The 18611-nt window shown below is 41.9% G+C and overlaps 1 protein-coding gene across 1 annotated transcript in view; it reads left to right on the forward strand.

Moving 5' to 3' along the window:
• Nucleotides 1-18611, forward strand: part of lama5 (laminin, alpha 5) — a 131799-nt gene that overhangs the window by 60240 nt on the left and 52948 nt on the right. The window contains 17 exon segments of the mRNA XM_078288057.1: nt 3669-3787; nt 4152-4242; nt 4492-4626; nt 5357-5419; nt 7220-7360; nt 7759-7896; nt 9453-9587; nt 10315-10449; nt 10676-10813; nt 11487-11539; nt 11945-12044; nt 12454-12506; nt 12840-12945; nt 13515-13614; nt 14237-14393; nt 17349-17478; nt 18159-18301. Coding sequence (XP_078144183.1) covers nt 3669-3787; nt 4152-4242; nt 4492-4626; nt 5357-5419; nt 7220-7360; nt 7759-7896; nt 9453-9587; nt 10315-10449; nt 10676-10813; nt 11487-11539; nt 11945-12044; nt 12454-12506; nt 12840-12945; nt 13515-13614; nt 14237-14393; nt 17349-17478; nt 18159-18301 — 1937 coding nt within the window.

Genomic DNA, 18611 nt, shown 5'->3' on the forward strand with positions numbered 1-18611 from the left:
GTCTGAACATCTGCCCTCTGAGCTGTTTTCAGAGATAAACAGCTCAGGCAGTTAGTTATCTGACAGGTGTATGGGGGGTTGTTAAGGTCAAATACATTATGTTGTATGAGACAGAGAGAAACCAGATGCTGTTCTCTCTCTGCCAGCCTGGTGAGAAACATGACACTTTGGGCGAGACACAGAAATCCATAGGAATATCTTTTTTACCTGGCTGTTTTATAGATGATCATTATAGGAACACCGAAATATTAAATCTGGCACTCCTTACTATGGTTTGTTTGTAATGTTGGTGATCTTGGAATTGTAGCTTGTTCTGCTGTTGAACTCCTTCTGTGTCACACTGGGTAAACGTGACAGAAAATATATGTAAATATAAAAGTAAAATGTATTATTTAAAGAGAATAGTTATGGCAACGCTTCACAACTGACAAGCTATAAATGAAAAGGCAAGGCAAGTTTATTTATACAGCACATTTCACACACATTGGCAATTCAAAGTGCTTTACATAAATAAAAGAAAAATAAAGACATAGGTAATAAAAGGTATAAAAAGTGAAAGTGCATTAAAATCACATTTAAAAAGATGGTGCAAAAAGATATAAAAGATTGTTGTGGCCCAGTTGGTATTTTCCAATGTCAAAATCAAAATTATAGTCAGAATCACTTTTAGCACATTTAGCACTAAATCCTTAAAAAAATAGAATGTAATGTTTCATTTAAGGTGTAGTTATTGGATCATAAATCTGTTAGGGGCTTGCGTAATGTTAAAAGTTAAATTCCAAAATGTATCGCAACATTTTAAGACGTTCCTTAGAAAATGTGGATTTAGTTAAGATTGAATTAATCTGTATTTTTAATAGACAGCCTCGTGTACTGTACATTTGTAGTATATAACCTTTATTTAACTAGGAAGTATGGTGGAGAAAGTCAGAGGCTTTGAAAGAACAGCATGTCTCTCTCTTTTTAAAAAAAACTACAAAACCAAGTCTTTGATAGAGTAAACCTTTACAGAGATAGCACCCGCCTTTGATCACTGACTTTGATCAGCCATAAAACCCTTTTATTATTCATAACATCACCCAGCCTCACTATCTAAACTTCAGACTTTTGACAGCTGACTTTGATCATTTATGAAACATAATGTAATTCCATCAAAGGCCCCTTTTAGGGAAAAATATATCCTGTCACTTCTGAGCCCCGTGTGGTTCTGTTAATTACAGCTCTGTCTCTTCTTATCTTTTTTTATTTGTTTTGAAACATCCTAAATATGATCCTTAGCTGTGTGTAATCTTCTATGAAATATGAACACCTGCCAGAAGAAACAAAAACCAGGTTTGGAGTCGGTTCAGAGGGCCGGCTGCGGTGGGGAGCTGACACTCTGCCACGGGAAATATGTTTGAGATCATCATTTAGATTTTACAACACCACTGAAGAAGAACTGAAGAAGCTTACTCCAAATTGAGATATCTACCGAATTGATGGTGGAAGAAAATTAAAACAAATTATGGCAATTTTCAAAGACAGTAGAAGACTGTGGTTGGTGTCAATGTATGGAACTGTATGAATGTGAGACAGTTATACTATATACAATTTACTTTTGAGTAGAAATTCGATAGGTCAAAAGAATAATTTCTCTTTCATTTCTCTTCTCATCCCTTAATGCTTGACATTTGCCTGAATGTGATCTAGTTTCTCCTTTCTTCCTACCCCGTCTGTCTTTTTCCTCCATTCCTCCTCCGCAACTTCTTCCTAATTTTTCTCTCCCTTGTCGATTCTCGATCAACTTAAAGTGGCAGTTTTCTTGCTTTACAGAAGCTAACTTAACTGCTTGGTCTGTTTCCTCTATTTCCTCCTGTTACTCTACAGGTTTTTCTCTCTGATATTTCTTCTCGTCCTCCTTCTCATCGTTCTCTTTCCTCCTTCTCTTCTCTTCTCCTGGGTAGCAGCAGGTTTTACCCCCCAGGTGGATGTTTACTGTGTTGTTTCAGCCTGATGTGTGTGTGTGTGTGTGTGTGTGTGTGTGTGGCACTGTGTGTGGCTCTGTGTGTGTGTGTGTGTGTGTGTATGTGTGTTTATCTGAGTGTCTGTCGTCTTTAGCCTGCCTGTCTGTGTTTTTGCCTGTGTTGATTCACATGCCACCTTATGTGACCCATTTGTGAATCTAAAAAAACCCTCAACGTCAAACTCTTAGAATTTCTAATGAGTATTTGAGCAAGTATTTGAAGTTCTGTGTGTTTCAGAGTGTAACTGTAGTGTATGTTGTTGTGTGTTTCAGAGTGTAACTGTAGTGTATGTTGTTGTGTTTCAGAGTGTAACTGTAGTGTATGTTGTTGTGTGTTTCAGAGTGTAACTGTATGTTGTGTGTTTCAGAGTGTAACAGTATATTGTTGTGTGTTTCAGAGTGTAACTGTAGTGTATGTTGTTGTGTGTTTCAGAGTGTAACTGTATGTTGTGTGTTTCAGAGTGTAACAGTATATTGTTGTGTGTTTCAGAGTGTAACTGTGGTGTATGTTGTTGTGTGTTTCAGAGTGTAACAGTATGTTGTGTGTTTCAGAGTGTAACAGTATATTGTTGTGTGTTTCAGAGTGTAACAGTATGTTGTGTGTTTCAGAGTGTAACAGTATATTGTTGTGTGTTTCAGAGTGTAACTGTAGTGTATGTTGTTGTGTTTCAGAGTGTAACAGTATATTGTTGTGTGTTTCAGAGTGTAACTGTAGTGTATGTTGTTGTGTGTTTCAGAGTGTAACAGTATGTTGTGTGTTTCAGAGTGTAACAGTATATTGTTGTGTGTTTCAGAGTGTAACAGTATATTGCTGTGTGTTTCAGAGTGTAACTGTAGTGTATGTTGTTGTGTGTTTCAGAGTGTAACTGTACTGTATGTTGTGTGTTTCAGAGTGTAACTGTAGTGTATGTTGTGTGTTTCAGAGTGTAACTGTATATGATGTTCTGTGTGTTTCAGAGTGTAACTGTAGTGTATGTTGTTGTGTGTTTCAGAGTGTAACTGTACTGTATGTTGTGTGTTTCAGAGTGTAACTGTAGTGTATGTTGTGTGTTTCAGAGTGTAACTGTATATGATGTTCTGTGTGTTTCAGAGTGTAACTGTAGTGTATGTTGTTGTGTGTTTCAGAGTGTAACTGTACTGTATGTTGTGTGCTTCAGAGTGTAACTGTATATGATGTTCTGTGTGTTTCAGAGTGTAACTGTAGTGCATGTTGTTGTGTTTCAGAGTGTAACAATATATTGTTGTGTTTCAGAGTGTAACTGTAGTGTATGTTGTTGTGTGTTTCAGAGTGTAACTGTATATTGTTGTGTGTTTCAGAGTGTAACAGTATATTGTTGTGTGTTTCAGAGTGTAACTGTACTGTATGTTGTTGTGTGTTTCAGAGTGTAACAATATATTGTTGTGTGTTTCAGAGTGTAACTGTAGTGTACGTTGTTGTGTGTTTCAGAGTGTAACAGTATATTGTTGTGTGTTTCAGAGTGTAACTGTACTGTATGTTGTGTTTCAGAGTGTAACTGTATATGATGTTCTGTGTGTTTCAGAGTGTAACTGTACTGTATGTTGTGTGTTTCAGAGTGTAACTGTATATGATGTTCTGTGTGTTTCAGAGTGTAACTGTATGTTGTGTGTTTCAGAGTGTAACTGTACTGTATGTTGTGTGTTTCAGAGTGTAACTGTCACCGCCACTCGTTTGACTGTTACTACGACCCAGAGGTCGACCAGAGGAGAGCCAGCCTCGATTCCCACGGACACCACAGAGGGGGCGGAGTCTGCCTCAACTGCCAGGTAAGGGATACACTCTACTCTATTCTATTCTATTGCATATTGTATTCTATTTTCTGTAGAATACTTAAACAGCGTAAATGGCGTTACGCATTCTAAATACAAACAAAATGTAACTGTATTCCATTAGGTTACCAAAAGAATTATGTATACTGATTACAGATATTTGTGGAAAATTACAGGATTTCCTGAACATTGCAATTTTCCACTTTGTCTTATCTGCACCTTTATACCCCAAATAAGGCAAAGTCATCTGAAAGTAATTGAAAGTAATCAGAGTTTGGGTAATTCCTGGGATTATGTTACGTAACTAGTAACTGTAATGGAGTAGTAGTGAAATCCTATATTTTCCTCCCTCTCCCCTCAGCATCACACCACTGGAGTCAACTGTGAGCGCTGCATCCCCACCTACTACCGGTCAGCTGACCACCCCATCGACTCCCCATTGGCCTGCTCACGTGAGTGACAGCTGTCAGTCAAATGATGTAGTCAGTGCCCACCTAATGTGAAATGGACATAAAGCATCATCCTGCATAATGAAACACAGTCAAAGATCATCGCTACGTATGTTATTCACTGTCAATTCTCCTGTCTCTTTTGTACACTTTTGCTCCCTCCTCTTCCCCCTTTTTTTGCCATCTTCCTCCTCTTCCTGCACCTCCTCCCCATCCTCCTCCTCCTCCCCCTCTTCCTCTTCCTCCCTGCAGCGTGTGTGTGTGAGTCAGAGTTTACGGACGGGACCTGTGAGGATGTGACCGGTCGGTGTTACTGCAAACCAAACTACACCGGAGAGAGGTGCGACTCCTGCGCCAGCGGCTTCATCAACTTCCCCGACTGTTACCGTGAGTTTTCTTCTACAGCAGTAATACCTGAGAATTATTCTTATATATATATATATATATATATATATATATATATTATTTTCCTTGGTTTGGAAGCATCCGCACATCCGGCATATGGGTATGATGGACTAAAGTTCCTAAAATCACCATATAGAACGCCTTCTTGGGTATTATGGGTTTTATAGAGGAGTTACCGACTCGTGTACTGACTGAACAGCTTTCTAGAAAGTCATGAACATATAGTATAAGAATTAAAAGAGAGGAGAAAGAAGAAAGATTTCCCCTGGACTTGCTGAACCTCATGGGAATTATCAGCGTGTCTTTTACCAGATTGCTTGGCTGAAACTAGCCATGTACACATGCATGTAGCAAGCCTGCATGCACACACACACACAGGCGTTTACACATACATACACACACACACTCATGTACGTATACTTGTATAATGTGCACACACATACATTCATGCATGTACACACAAACTCGCACAACCGATGTACGTGAATACACACACATGCAGTATGTCTTTCTTTAAGTCAAGTCAAGTTTTATTTATTTATAGCCCAATACGGCAAACATATCAAATACAATAAAAATCTTTACATCTAACATTTTTACATGTACATCTTTCCCTCGCCGCTATGCACAGAGTTTTAAATCAGAATCAGTTTTAGAAGCTTTGACAGTCTGCTTGTTGTATTGTTTCACTGGTTTCTGTTCTCTCTCACAGCCATCCCCACCTATCCCACCAACAACAACAACGGAGAGGCCAAACCAGCAGGAGAGATCATCAGTAAGACCTGTCGCTCTCTCTTCCTGTGTAACCTTGTGCTCAAAGCTTCTTGTTCGGTCGAAGATAGTGACTGTTAGGTGTTGTTCTTTCCATCAGTTCTGGTCTCACTTCTTCCTTCATTTCAATCCGTTAAGAAAGTCTTTCTTCCAAATTCAGACATTGCTTGATTTTGAACTTTTGCAAGATTCAGCTACAGACGTTGTGTCAACTTTTATTTTAGCGCGATATTTACGCGGGTTTTCAACACAGGTTTTCATATTAACATCTCTTCAACGCCAAAATCTTTTCTGGGTTTATTGATCAACGTGGGAAAATTGGGTCGTTGCAGCAGCAAAAATAATAGAATACAGCAAGGAAGAAAAAATAAATAATGGAGAATGTAAAATGAAAAATCTGAAAATGAAAAAATTGAAAATTATAATGAAAAAATGAAAATAAAAATAAAAAATTAAAATAAAAAAATTAAAATAAAAAATAATCAACGTGAAAATGAAATAAAATGAAAAAATATATATATAAAAAAATAAATCAGCCTCCATGTTCAGCCTGTATCTGGCTCATACTGCAGGTTCTCCTCAGCCTGGCTCACAGCTCAGGTCTCTCCCTCCCCCGTCCCGTCCCGTCCCGTCCCGTCCCGTCCCGTCCCGTCCCGTCCCGTCTCACCTGCTGACTTGTTGCAGTCAGGTGTGTTGGGGAGTTTTGGGAAAGCGGCGCGGTGTGAAAGGAATCTCAGTGGAATGTGATAAGCTGGATCAAAACACGCTTCAGTCCAACCTGAGAGAGACATGCCGGTGTTTTCACATCAGTCTGCTGTGGTTCTGCAGCAGGAGGGGGGGCTGGTTTTATTTGTTGTTAAATACGACCGGGAAAACAAGTCATAGAAGAAGAAACGAGGAGGAATTCATTTCTCATAATGGAGAATAACTGGGAGTAAATCTGTTTCTCTCCCTCTCTCTCTCTCTCTCTCTCTCTCTCTCTCTCTCTCTCTCTCTCTCTCTCTCTATCTCTCTATCAATAATTCAATAACTTTATTGGCATGACTGTTCACCAGAAACAATATTGCCAATATTGCCAAAGCAGGTTATGAAATGTCATTTATCAAAAAGCAACAAACAAGTTTACACATTCAAACCATGTTGAGATGATGACATTATTTAGTATGAAAACATCTCTCTCTCTCTCTCTCTCTCTCCCTCTCTCTCTCTCTGTTTCCCTCTCTTTCTCTCTCTCTCCGTATCTTTCTCTTATCTCTCTCTAACTGTCTCTTTCTGTCATCCTTCCTCTCTCTCTCTTGCCTCTCTCTTTCTCTAATTCCCTTCCTTTCTCTCTCTTCCTTTCGCCCTGTTTTTCTTCCCTGTTTCTCTCTCTCCCTCTCTCTCTCTCTCTCTTTCTCTCTCTCTCCATATCTTTCTCTTATCTCTCTCTAACTGTCTCTTTCTCTCATCCTTCCTCTCTCTCTCTTGCCTCTCTTTCTCTAATCCCCTTCCTTTCTCTCTCTTCCTTTCTCCCTGTTTTTCTTCCCTCTTTCTTTCTCTCTCTCCCTCTCTCTCTCTCCCTCCCTCTCTCTCTCTCTCCCTCTCTCTCTCTCTCTCTCTGTTTCCCTCTCTCTGTTTCCCTCTTTCTCTCTCTCTGTATCTTTCTCTTATCTCTTTGTCTCTTCTCCCTTCTCCCTGTTTTTCTTCCCCATTTATCTCTCTCTCTCTCTCCCTCTCTCTCTCTCTCTCTCTCTCTCTCTCTCTCCCTCCCTCTCCCTCTCTCTCCCTCTCTCTCTCTCTCTCTCTCTCCCCCTCCCCCTCTCAGACTGTGAGTGCAGTGCAGCAGGCACGGTGGATAACTCCTGCAGGCCGGACCCTCGGACTCGGACCTGCGTCTGTAAGCCGGGCTTCAGCGGCGACCACTGTGACGCCTGCGCCCCCGGCTTCTATGGACTCAACTGTCAGGGTGAGAAATGGACACACACACACACACACACACACACACACACACACACACACATATTTGAACCACACACAGAAACAGACACAAATACACACACAGAGCCAGGAATCCCAGACACCTCATTTACTGGTCTGTTTATTTATTTATTCTAGAGTTGGTTTGCCACCCAGGAGTGACCTCACACACACACACACACACCTACACACACACACACACACACACACACTCACTCCTGAGTAAACAGCATTGCACCAAGCTGTGTTTATCAGTGTAAATAGTTTCTCATTTACACCTCTGCTTCAGTCCGTGGCTTTGTTATTATTTTATTGTTTGTTTCGGTGCAGTTTGTTTACTTAAGTGTTTGTTGGTGTGTGTGTGTGTGTGTGTGTGTGTGCGCGCAGCCTGTCAGTGTTCAGGTCCAGGCTGTCTGGACGGGTCATGTGACTCGCTCACCGGACACGGTGTGTGTCGTAACGGTTTCCACGGTAACCACTGTGACCAGTGTGCCCCCGGCTACTTCAACTACCCACTGTGCCAACGTGAGTCTCTCTCTCTCTCTCTCTCTCTCTCTCTGTCTCTCTCTCTCTCTGTCTCTCTCTCTCTCTTTTAGTTATTCATTATCTCTAAAAAAAACAGTCCGTAAAGTATGATCAGTTTGTCAACCAAATACTTAAGATATCTACTATTATTTTTTATTACTATTATAATAAGTACAGTCATTTGTTTTAATTTTGTATATTATTTGCACTGATCAGGTTTCCTTGGTCCAATTACTGATTTCTTATCAGTGTGATCGGCTGATTATCGATTCAATCAACAGTTAAAATGAGCCATTTCACTCTGACTTTGTACACACACACCATGTAAAACTGCACAGCAAGCGTAAACAGTACATTTTCAATCCAGCACTGTGTTTAACAGATGGCTCTCATGGCTGCATGACACTGGATCATAGCTTCAATTCAAATATAGTTAGTGTGAGCACATAAAAAACGTCATCGTGGCAGTATAGATTAAGTCTTCTGTTTAGTAAATGAAACTGTTTAGAATCATATAGGAATAGCATATTCACAACACTAGAAATTAATATATGTCAGTGTTTATTAACAAGTGAAAATAGCAAATTAATATAATCAGTCACTCTCAAAATGCTCAAAAAACAGCAAAATGAAATGACCAAGTCTCTCTGAAATTAAAAAGAAGCAAGGCAACTTACAAACCGGATGGACCCGTTCTGTATAAAAAACAAAACAAAACACAAAGCCCATATTCAGTTTCTGTCTAATGTCCTATCAGCATGAATAACACTCAGCCTGTAATGTGAGCAGACAGAGGGAACAACAGCTGACCTCTCTCTCAATTTACTATTTCAATTCAGTGAGCTTTACTGGCATGAAGTACAGGTCAGAATATACTGCCAAGAATTGGGTAGTAATCAGTAATGATAACATTCATAATGATGATAAAAAAAAGTCCAATAAAATTAAAAGAAACTATTACAATAATGGTAATAATAGTAATAGTTGCAATAATAACATCATATGTAAAAGAGAGAATAAATTAATGTCAATATTAAGTATAGAAGAGAATACCATAGAGAGTATAGTATAGTAGAAAATACAGTAAAATATATTAAATTTAGTGGAATTTGCTGATGTATAATATGTTTTTTCTTTCCTGTTTTTCTTTCCTTTCTCTCTCTCTCCCCCTCTCTCTCTTCCCTCCCCCCCCCTCTCTCTCTCTCTCTCCCTCTCTCCCCCCTCTCTCTCCCCCTTCTTCTCTCTCTCCCTCTCTCTCTCTCTCTCCCTCCCTCTCTCTCTCTCTCTCTCTCTCTCTCTGTCACTCTCTCTCTCTCTCTCTCTCTCTGTCGCTCTCTCCCCCTTCTTCTCTCTCTCTCCCTCCCTCTCTCTCTCTCTCCCCCTCCCTCCCTCTCTCTCTCTCTCTCTCTCTCTCTCTCTTTCTCTCTCTCTCTCTCCCTCTCTCCCCTCTCTCTCTCTCTCTCTCTCTCTCTCTCTCTCTCTCTCTCCCTCCCTCCCTCCCTCTCTCTCTCCCTCTCTCTCTCTCTCTCTCCCTCTCTCTCCCCCCCCCCCCCCAGTGTGTGGCTGCAGTACAGTCGGCTCTCTGCCAGGCGGCTGCGATGCGTCCGGTCTCTGTCTGTGTAAGCCGGAGTTTCAGGGCCCTCGATGTGAACAGTGCCGCTCCGGATTCCACTCCTACCCCAACTGTCAAGGTACACACACACACACACACACACACACACACACACACACACGCTGGAGGAAAGTGAAAGAACTTGATATCCTGTTGGACTGAACACGTGTTGGACTCACACGGAGAAACACACATGGAAACACTAAACTCTCAGCACCTTCTTATGAAGTGTTAAACTGCCTTGTTAAATTTAATGGCACTTTATTGGGGTTCTACCTTCTCAGTGTAAAGTAGAATTAGTCCGGCAGCAACTGTCGCACAGCTATGAGGTTTTAAATTCCAGCAGACGACTAAATTTTAATTCTTTTTTCTGAATTTGTATGGAATGATTGAATTTATTGAAGTTGAAACTGATTATAGAAATCAAACTCATGATGCTCTTACCAAGTTTTTATCCTATTAAAACCATATTGCATTGAAAAGTCCTAGATATTTAGTTTTCTTTAAGATATTAAATTGATACTGGACTCTTGATTTGTTCTGACTTGACTTGCTGTTCTACATTTAAACTTGAGACTTGAGATAAACTGGAGATAAACTTGAGACTTGTGCCTCAAGACTTGAAACTGACTTGGGACTTGAGCAAAGTTGACTTGGTCACACCTCTGGAAGTTCGATTTCTCCAAGACAACCTACAAAAAATGTTGACACAGCTATCGACATCTTGGCTTTAATAATCACCTTGTTTGTATCTTATGATTGTTGTTTATTTTTGTAACGAGGCGTCTCACTTCCTGTTTTCCCAGTGTGCAGCTGTGATCCTCGCACCTCATTGGATGCCAGCTGCAGCGTGTCGGGTCACTGCCACTGCCGGCCCAATTACAGCGGAGCGTCATGTGACCAGTGTGCCCCCGGTTACTACGGTTACCCCAGCTGCACACGTGAGTCAGAAACCCTGACGATGCATCAGACAGCTGCTTGGCTGCTGTTCAGTCAGGATGTGAAGCTGCTGATGGCTTGATTTCTCTGTTGCTGTATCTGTCTACACTTCTAAACCTAACAATATATCACTTTGCATATAAAAGTGATCAGACTGCTTTTATCAGATATTATATATTTATAAGATGAAACGGATTTATAATGTGAGTCAATGTGTTTCCCCTGCAGCCTGTCAGTGCTCAGCAGAAGGCTCTCGTTACTCCAGCTGTGACCAGCTGACAGGACAGTGTGTGTGTCTGCACAGTGTGGAGGGCCTGAGGTGTGACAGCTGTGCACACGGGGCCTACGGCTTCCCCAACTGCCAAGGTACTGACACACACACACACACACACGTGCGCCTGACTCAGGTGTAGTTATGGGACCTACAGCTAACCAACTGTTAGGGTAATGACACACACACACATACACACAGGCCAGTGCACAGACAGACACGTATACGTAAACACATATGCAGACATACAAGTGCACATAGAAAAGATTGGAGTTTTAGTTCTACAAAATTTCTCAGAGGCAGCGCTGCTCTGGAGGCAGAAATAATCTGATTGGTTGAGTTAAACCTCAGTGGGCGGAGCCAAAGATCCACAGTTTCTCAAAGCGCAAGTTAGCTAACTGCCAAACTTGAAAGGTAAAGGAGGAACTCTGGTCAATATAGATATGTAAAATACAAATGGCTATTATTTATTGTTTTCATTCATTCATGTCCATGGCGTTCATGATGTTGGAAGGTAGCTAACTATCTTACCTAGAAAGCTATAGGCTAGTTTGGCTAGTTTGAACTGGGAACGTCAGTTAGCTAACTAGCTAACCTAGATAACTTAGTATGGATAGACTGTATTTTAGCTAGGCTATTTTCACTGGGCTTCAGTCTGATGTTACTTAGCCAGAAAAACTGTAGTTCTTTGGCTCCGCCCACTTATCTGAGATTTTTGTCTCTTCTTTTTCTTCTGTCTCTTTATTGCCTCCTCTCTATCTTCCCCAGCTGGTACCTGCCATCCTGCCGGCTCTGTTCAGTATGTGGTGCAGCCACCTGTGGTAAGTTTATACTCACAACACTTTTTGGATCATTTGAAAATGTCTAATGAATTAAACTCTAGGTTTAGTCTACCAGGAGTGATGCAAAATGGCTACGACTAAAAGAGCTGAGCTGTGACATCAAATAAAAGGAAAGGCTGGGTCAGACATTTGGTGGTTAAGTTTCTATGTCATGTTATACCTATATAACGATACATGGGAAATGGTTTACTTTTAGTGGAAATTAAATTTTGATAGAAATGAATTGGAAATACGTCAAAATGTGATTTCATTGTGACCTAGCACATATACAGTAGCTACAAGGCAGGTGGAATTTGCATTAGGAATGTTTATTGTAGTAAAAAACATCATGCTGGTAGTAGAAATGATCTGATTGGTTTATTTTGCTGTCAATCATCCTCTCAGGGCCAGTGTGAGTGTCGTCTCCATGTGGAGGGCGGGGCCTGCGACAGCTGTAAACCTCTGTACTGGAACCTCTCCCCTGACACTCCTGATGGATGCTCCAGTAAGACACACACACACACACACACATACAAACACACACACACACACAGACACCACGACTTTAAAGCTGCAGTAGGCAACTTTCCATGTTTGTTAATAAATGGCGGCGAGAGGTAACTGCTTGAAAGATTTTAACTGATATGATGATAATTGAGATGATTTCCTACTTCCCAATTCATGAAAAAAAGAGAAAAGAACAGCATCTCAATTAGAGGGGATGGACTTCTCTACTGCAGTCCTAGTTTGTGATTCAGGCTGATAATACCGGTGTATTTTTTACCTAAAACTCTTACCTGATGCAGCTTTAACGTCTTGATTTTCAGTTCAGAGCATCTCACCTCTGTCTCACTAGCCGACACACGAAGCCTCGGTCTAATGTCTAATGTGTGTGTGTTGTGTTTCTCCTCCAGGCTGTGAGTGTAACATCCCAGGAACAGTGAGCGGTGTTGCAGAGTGTGCACAGGTGAGTGAGTTCAGCTGCATCCTTCCCTCTGAAAAACACTTCAGTACTTTATCCACTGCACCAGTGTACCGTACTGTAACTGCTGTCAGAGTACAGTATGTTTTTCCATTAGATGTGTTCAGGGTTCAGTACACTTAAGGTATAAATAGAACAAAATTGGAAGAAAAAATGAACAAAACAACAACCAGTATTAATGCTTCACTGATGATTGGCAACGCCCTAATCATTATTAATGAATAAATCAGTGCCAGTCAGTGCCACTGTAAGCCCAGTGTGATCAATGCTCATGGTTCCTGTTATTTTAATAATAATAATCTGTCTATTTCCTGGCAGGGTTCTGGTCAGTGCCACTGTAAGCCCAATGTGTGCAGCGGAGTCTGCTCCGTGTGTAAAGACGGATACTACAACCTGCAGGAACACAACTACTTCGGCTGCCAGGGTGAGACATCATCAGTATATTATTGATTTATTATTATTAGTTATAAAACGACCTGCAGGGCTGTGCTGTCAGCGCTGAACGACACTTCAAAGTCGCTATTAGTTTCCCTTAACAAGAATGAAAATTTAAAGGCAGTAAATTGGATTGTTGAATTCAAATTGGCTGTTGAAATCGGTTAATGTACTAGCAGTGTTCATGTTTATATGTTGTGATTCTTGTACTTGGAGTAATCACCCAGTAAGTATTTCACAGATGGCAACATGCAGGAGGAGGCTAAGTTCAACATCAAGCCAAACGAGCACATCATTTTCACAATATGTTATTATGGCAAAGGTTGAAAAATCATATTAAAACAGCTTGTATACTGTTTTGAACTGATATCAGAAAACTGATATCAGGCAGCAGCTATAGACGACTTCGGACATCATCTAAAGTATCATTTAGGTGCTGGTTGTCACGTCAAAATGTTTGCTGGACATTATCAGATGTGATTATTACTGTCAACTAACATCCTCTAACATCTCACTGTATATATGTGTGTGTGTGTGTGTGTGTGTGTGTGTGTCCAGGTTGCCAGTGTGACATCGGAGGTGCAGCAGGTCAGTCTTGTGGAGAGAGGAACGGAAGGTGTCGCTGCAGACCGAACGTGGACGGACCGAAATGCAACCTGTGAGTCAAACGGCACAATTTATATTTCAGTTTGGTAGAATATTTACTTGCAAAATGAACACACTCCATATGAGCTCATGGACAGCTGACCTCAGAGTTCAAGTTCAAGATATTTGACTAAAGTGAAGTGTTGCTGTATTCATGTTTTCCCATCATCGAAGGATTAAATGGGAATAATTAAAAGTGCCACTTGTAGCATTTTTAAACCTCATTATATCATTGTCAAGTTAAAATACCTTGGTATAATTACTGTAAACAAATGAAACCATGGTAGCCTCTGGTTGGTGCTAGTGTTTCTCCAAACTAAGACTACATATCCCATAAACCCTGTTGCTTCCTGTCACAAAGAGGAAGCCGTCATCTTCGTCTTCACTGAAGAGGATCAACACGTCAGAAGTGATTTCTCCATCTTCCTTTCACTCCTTCCACCGTCTGCTGCCAGGAACTCTTTCAGCTTTAGCTCCGTTTGCTCTGGAAGAACAGAACCTCTTCCTGTTTTGTGCCGTAAAGCGATCCAGCAGATTTCCCTCCAGATCCACCAGGTGGAGAAACTATGGAGGATGCAGAGTAGAGGCCGATAGAGGTGTTATTGATTTATTGATGTGCGCCCTCTCTCCTCCAGGCCTCGTCCGAACCACTACTTCCCCGACCTGCACCACCTGAAGTTTGAGATCGAGGAGGGCACCATGCTGGACGGCCGGCCGGTGCGGTTCGGCTACAACCCTCTGGAGTTTAAAGACTTCAGCTGGAGGGGCTACGCTCAGATGTCCCCCATCCAGGTAGGGCCGCCCTCTCACCTCTCACCTTTGACCTCCAGCACCGGTCCGCTGTGTTTACAGCAAATATGATTTAAGATAAGATGATTTAAGATCCCCATGGAGAAATCAGATCATTGCAGCAGCAAAGATATGGATAAGAATACAACATATAGAACATAATGAAGTTAAAGATACATCTTTGTCATGTTAATAAGAAACTCCTATTGGCTTGAATGAATTCTCACTATGTTGACTATTGATGAAGTATTAATAAATATTTAGATTTGATTTCAGTCACAGATTTGTGTTTACATGTAGCATATTTTCTAAAGCTTCAACTGTGGTTAAAATGTATAAAAAGTATATTTTTTAAACTTGATTTTCTTTATGAATGTGAATGTATTGGTGCTATATTGTATTATGAATTGTATATGTAGATGTTGTTTATGATTGTGGCCCCCAGTTACACTCCTGCATGTAACAGACTGCTTGCTCTATGGGTTATTTAAAGGGATATTTCACTTTGGTAGAATATTTTTTACTTTTCAGCACATATACCTCTATAAAAGTCACACTTAACCACACTGTGGATGTAGTCACCACCACTTACTTATAACTTGAATTCCTAGTCTAAATATTGTATCTCACATATACATACAATTTCATTCCAAATTTGATCTCATTCTGTGTTCAGGGTCAGGGTCCATGAGTAAGTTTTTTTTATTATCGATATTGGTGGGAAAAGCCTAAAGTGGATTCCCAAGGTAGATCATGTTGGAGGTTGTCGACTTCTGAACGGTGTGTGGAGGTGTGTGTGCTGAAAAGTGGAAATCCAAAGAGAAATATTAATTTTTGGGGGAATATCTGAGGATGAAAGGTAATACTGTGTCTGTGGGGTCGCTGGTTTGCTTTGGACTTCAGTGGTGATGGAATTAAGGAGTTTCCTTTGGCGTGGTTTCTCTCTCTCTCTCTCTCTTTCTCTCTGTTTTGGTGTTTTTCTGCCCTCTCCTTCTCCTTCCTATCCTCCCTGTTTCCCTCCACTTCCACGTCTGCCTCCTGCCTTGCTCCGTGGCTCCGTGGCAGTCCAAGGTGTTGGTGTCGGTGTCGGTCGGCTCTCCTGACCTCTTCCACGTGGTGCTGCGCTACGCCAACCGCGGGGGTTCGGACGTCCTGGGCCGGGTGGCGGTCATAGAGGACGGCAAGAGCTACTACTGTGGCAACTGTAAGTGCCGGGGAGGGGAAAGACTTGGAAGACGTCTCCTCTCCTTCTTCTTCTTTCTGACGTTCTGTCGCTCGTTCCAGCGTGGGAACAGGAAGTGATGGGAGGAGAATGTCGTCTCTGCCACTTCTTCTCTCTTTTCTCGTTCCCTCCGGTAGAGTGCAGTCAGTTCTGGGTTGGAAACTGTGCTTCCTCTTTTCTTGCTTTTATAGCCTTCGCTCCAGATTTATGCTGCGTTCCAGAGATGTCGGAATGTCGGAAATTCCCATTTTCTACAAGGGAAAATGGACGGAAGAGTTTTTTGTTTTTTTTACCGCAGCCGGGGATAGAGGGGTAATATTCTGAGAAAAAACTAAACTGAAAAAAATTAAAGTCAGAAATTGGTGAGAAAAGAAATTCTGAAATTTGCTAGAAAAAAATCTGAAAGTCAAAAAAACATTTTTTTTTTCTTGCAAATTTTATTACCCCCCACCTCCTGGCTGCGGTAAAACAAATTCACCTACTCTTCCATAAAAATGCTGCTCACACGGTGAAGCAACAGAAACTCACACACTACTCAAAAATGGAAAACATCCAAAAGAGGCCGACTGATGCTAAATTTTTTTGACAAAAAGTGCAAAAACAAGAATGCACAAACAGAAAAGGTTTCGATCTGTAACTGACATAAGCTGTAACACAAGCCAACGGGTTTTCAAAGCTAGACCACTGGCAAATTGTAATTACAAACTTCCCGGCTGGGAATTTCAGACTTCCGACTTCAAATGTAACGCAGCAAAAGTGCTGGATGGAAAAATCTTTTTCCTCTCTCGTCCCTCCTCTCCATCCCTCGCTCCTGTCGTTCGTCTGTCAGGTTGAGGATTGGATGGATGGGTGTGCTGGTTGGTGGTGTTGACTGGCTGTAGGTGGAGGCCCCGCCCCCTGCTGAGGAAGCCCCTCCCCCTCCCCCTCCCCCTCCCGCTCCAGGGCCACATGTCACCGTCTAGTTCAGGGTTTATGACCAAGGATTTATTTTCTGCTATTCCTCCCTCCACTCTTCCTCTCCTCTCCCTCCTCTGCCTCTCCCTTTATCTTTCTTTACTTTCTCCCTCCCTTCCTTCTTTCCCTCTGTCTTTCACTCTTGCTTTCTTTCCTTCCTTCCATTCCTTCCGTCTATCCTTCTGTCTCTACTGTACCTCTCCTCTCCTCTCTCCTCTCCTCTCTCCTATCCTTTCCTATCCTCTCCTCTCCTCCTCTCTCCTCTTCCTCTCCTCACCTCTCCTCTCTCCTTTCCTCGCTCCTCCTCTCCTCTCCTCTCTCCTCCTCTCCTCTCCCCTCCTCTCCTCCTCTCCTCTCCTCCTCTCCTCTCTCCTCTCCTCTCTCCTCCTCTCGTCTCCTCTCCTCCTCTCCTCTCTCCTCTCCTCTCTCCTCCTCTCGTCTCCTCTCCTCCTCTCCTCTCCTCCTCTCCTCTCTCCTCTCCTCTCTCCTCCTCTCGTCTCCTCTCCTCCTCTCCTCTCCTCTCTCCTCCTCTCCTCTTCCCTCTTCTCCTCTCCTCTCTCCTCCTCGCTCCTCCTCTCCTCTCCTCTCCCACCTCTCCTCTCCTCTCTCCTCCTCTCCTCTCCTCACTCCTCCTCTCCCCTCCCCTCTTCTCCTCTCCTCTCCTCCTCTCCTCCCCTCTTCTCCTCTCCTCCTCTCCTCTCCTCTCCTCTCTTCCTCTCCTCTCCTCTCTCCTCTCTCCTCCTCTCCTCTCTCCTCCCCCCCCCCCCCTCGTCCCCATATAGAGTGCAGTGAAGCTTCAGGTTTATGTGAGCGAGGCAGACGTCTATCTGACTCGCTTCATCCTCAGATATGTAAACTCTGAGGGAGAGACCTCCAACGGTAAAATAACGGCCTATCAGAACAGCCGCAGAGGTACGTCTCCACCAATCACAAGAGAGCATCACTAGGAGCTTTTTTGACTGTCTGCTACAGCAAATTGTCAGTTGCAGGGATGTGTGTGTGTGAGTTTTCCATGTATGTGTATGTCTGGGTGTTTAGGTAGAGTGTGTGTATGTGTGTGATGTTGGTGTGTGTGTGTGTGTGTGTGTGTGTGTTTGAATAGCAATATAAATAGCTGTAGAAGAATGTTTCAACCAATCTAAAGTCATAATTTCTTGGTTCCTGTTTGCTGGACAGCTGCTTTTTCATAAATGGTGATAAAGTTTTTTGTATATTTTATGTAAATGTATGTATATTTTCTCTTGAAACAAATATAGTCCTCGCACAAAAAAACAGAATTCTAGATAGCCCGCAGTCTGATTCTTCTTATTATAAAGAAAAGAAGAAAAATAAAATAAGAAGGAACTGAATTTGTTTATTTATTGAAATGTTCTGTTCTGTTAATTCTTGTTTTATTGCCCAAATTTCCCCCCCAACTCACACACACTTCTCGTATTCTTCTCATAAACCCAGCTACAGTATTCAATTTGTTCTCTCTTCCCATTGCATTGCATCTTTCATTTTTAAAACCATACATTCCTGTTGGCTGTGTGTGTGTGTGTGTGTGTGTGTGTGTGTGTGTGTGTGTGTGTGTGTGTGTGTGTGTTGTGTAGGTTCGGAGCAGTCCAAACAGATCGTGTTTGCTCCCAGCGTGGAGCCGACGTTCCTCAACGTTCCCCAGAACAACTTTGTGGAGCCGTTCGTCCTGAACCCCGGAACCTGGACCGTGGTGATAGAGGCCGAGGGCATACTGCTGGTGAGGCGCACACACACACACACACGCACACACACACACACACACACACACACACACACACACACACACACAACTACATGGATCTTTTATCGAGCACATACACTTCTATAGTATAACTTATCATGCTATTATTGCCCATTATACTCTTCATTGTCCTTTATTTCTTCTTCTTGTTTCATTGTTTTTATTGTCATTACTGTTATTGTTTCCAATGAATGCCATGTTGTATTCTGTATAAATAAAGGATAAATAAATAAATAAAAAATAACACTATTCAGACACTGTACAGTCAAATGGTTTTCAGCTGCTA

Source organism: Centroberyx gerrardi, chromosome 14 (assembly GCF_048128805.1).
Source record: "Centroberyx gerrardi isolate f3 chromosome 14, fCenGer3.hap1.cur.20231027, whole genome shotgun sequence".
In the NCBI taxonomy this organism is placed as follows: Eukaryota; Metazoa; Chordata; class Actinopteri; order Beryciformes; family Berycidae; genus Centroberyx; species Centroberyx gerrardi.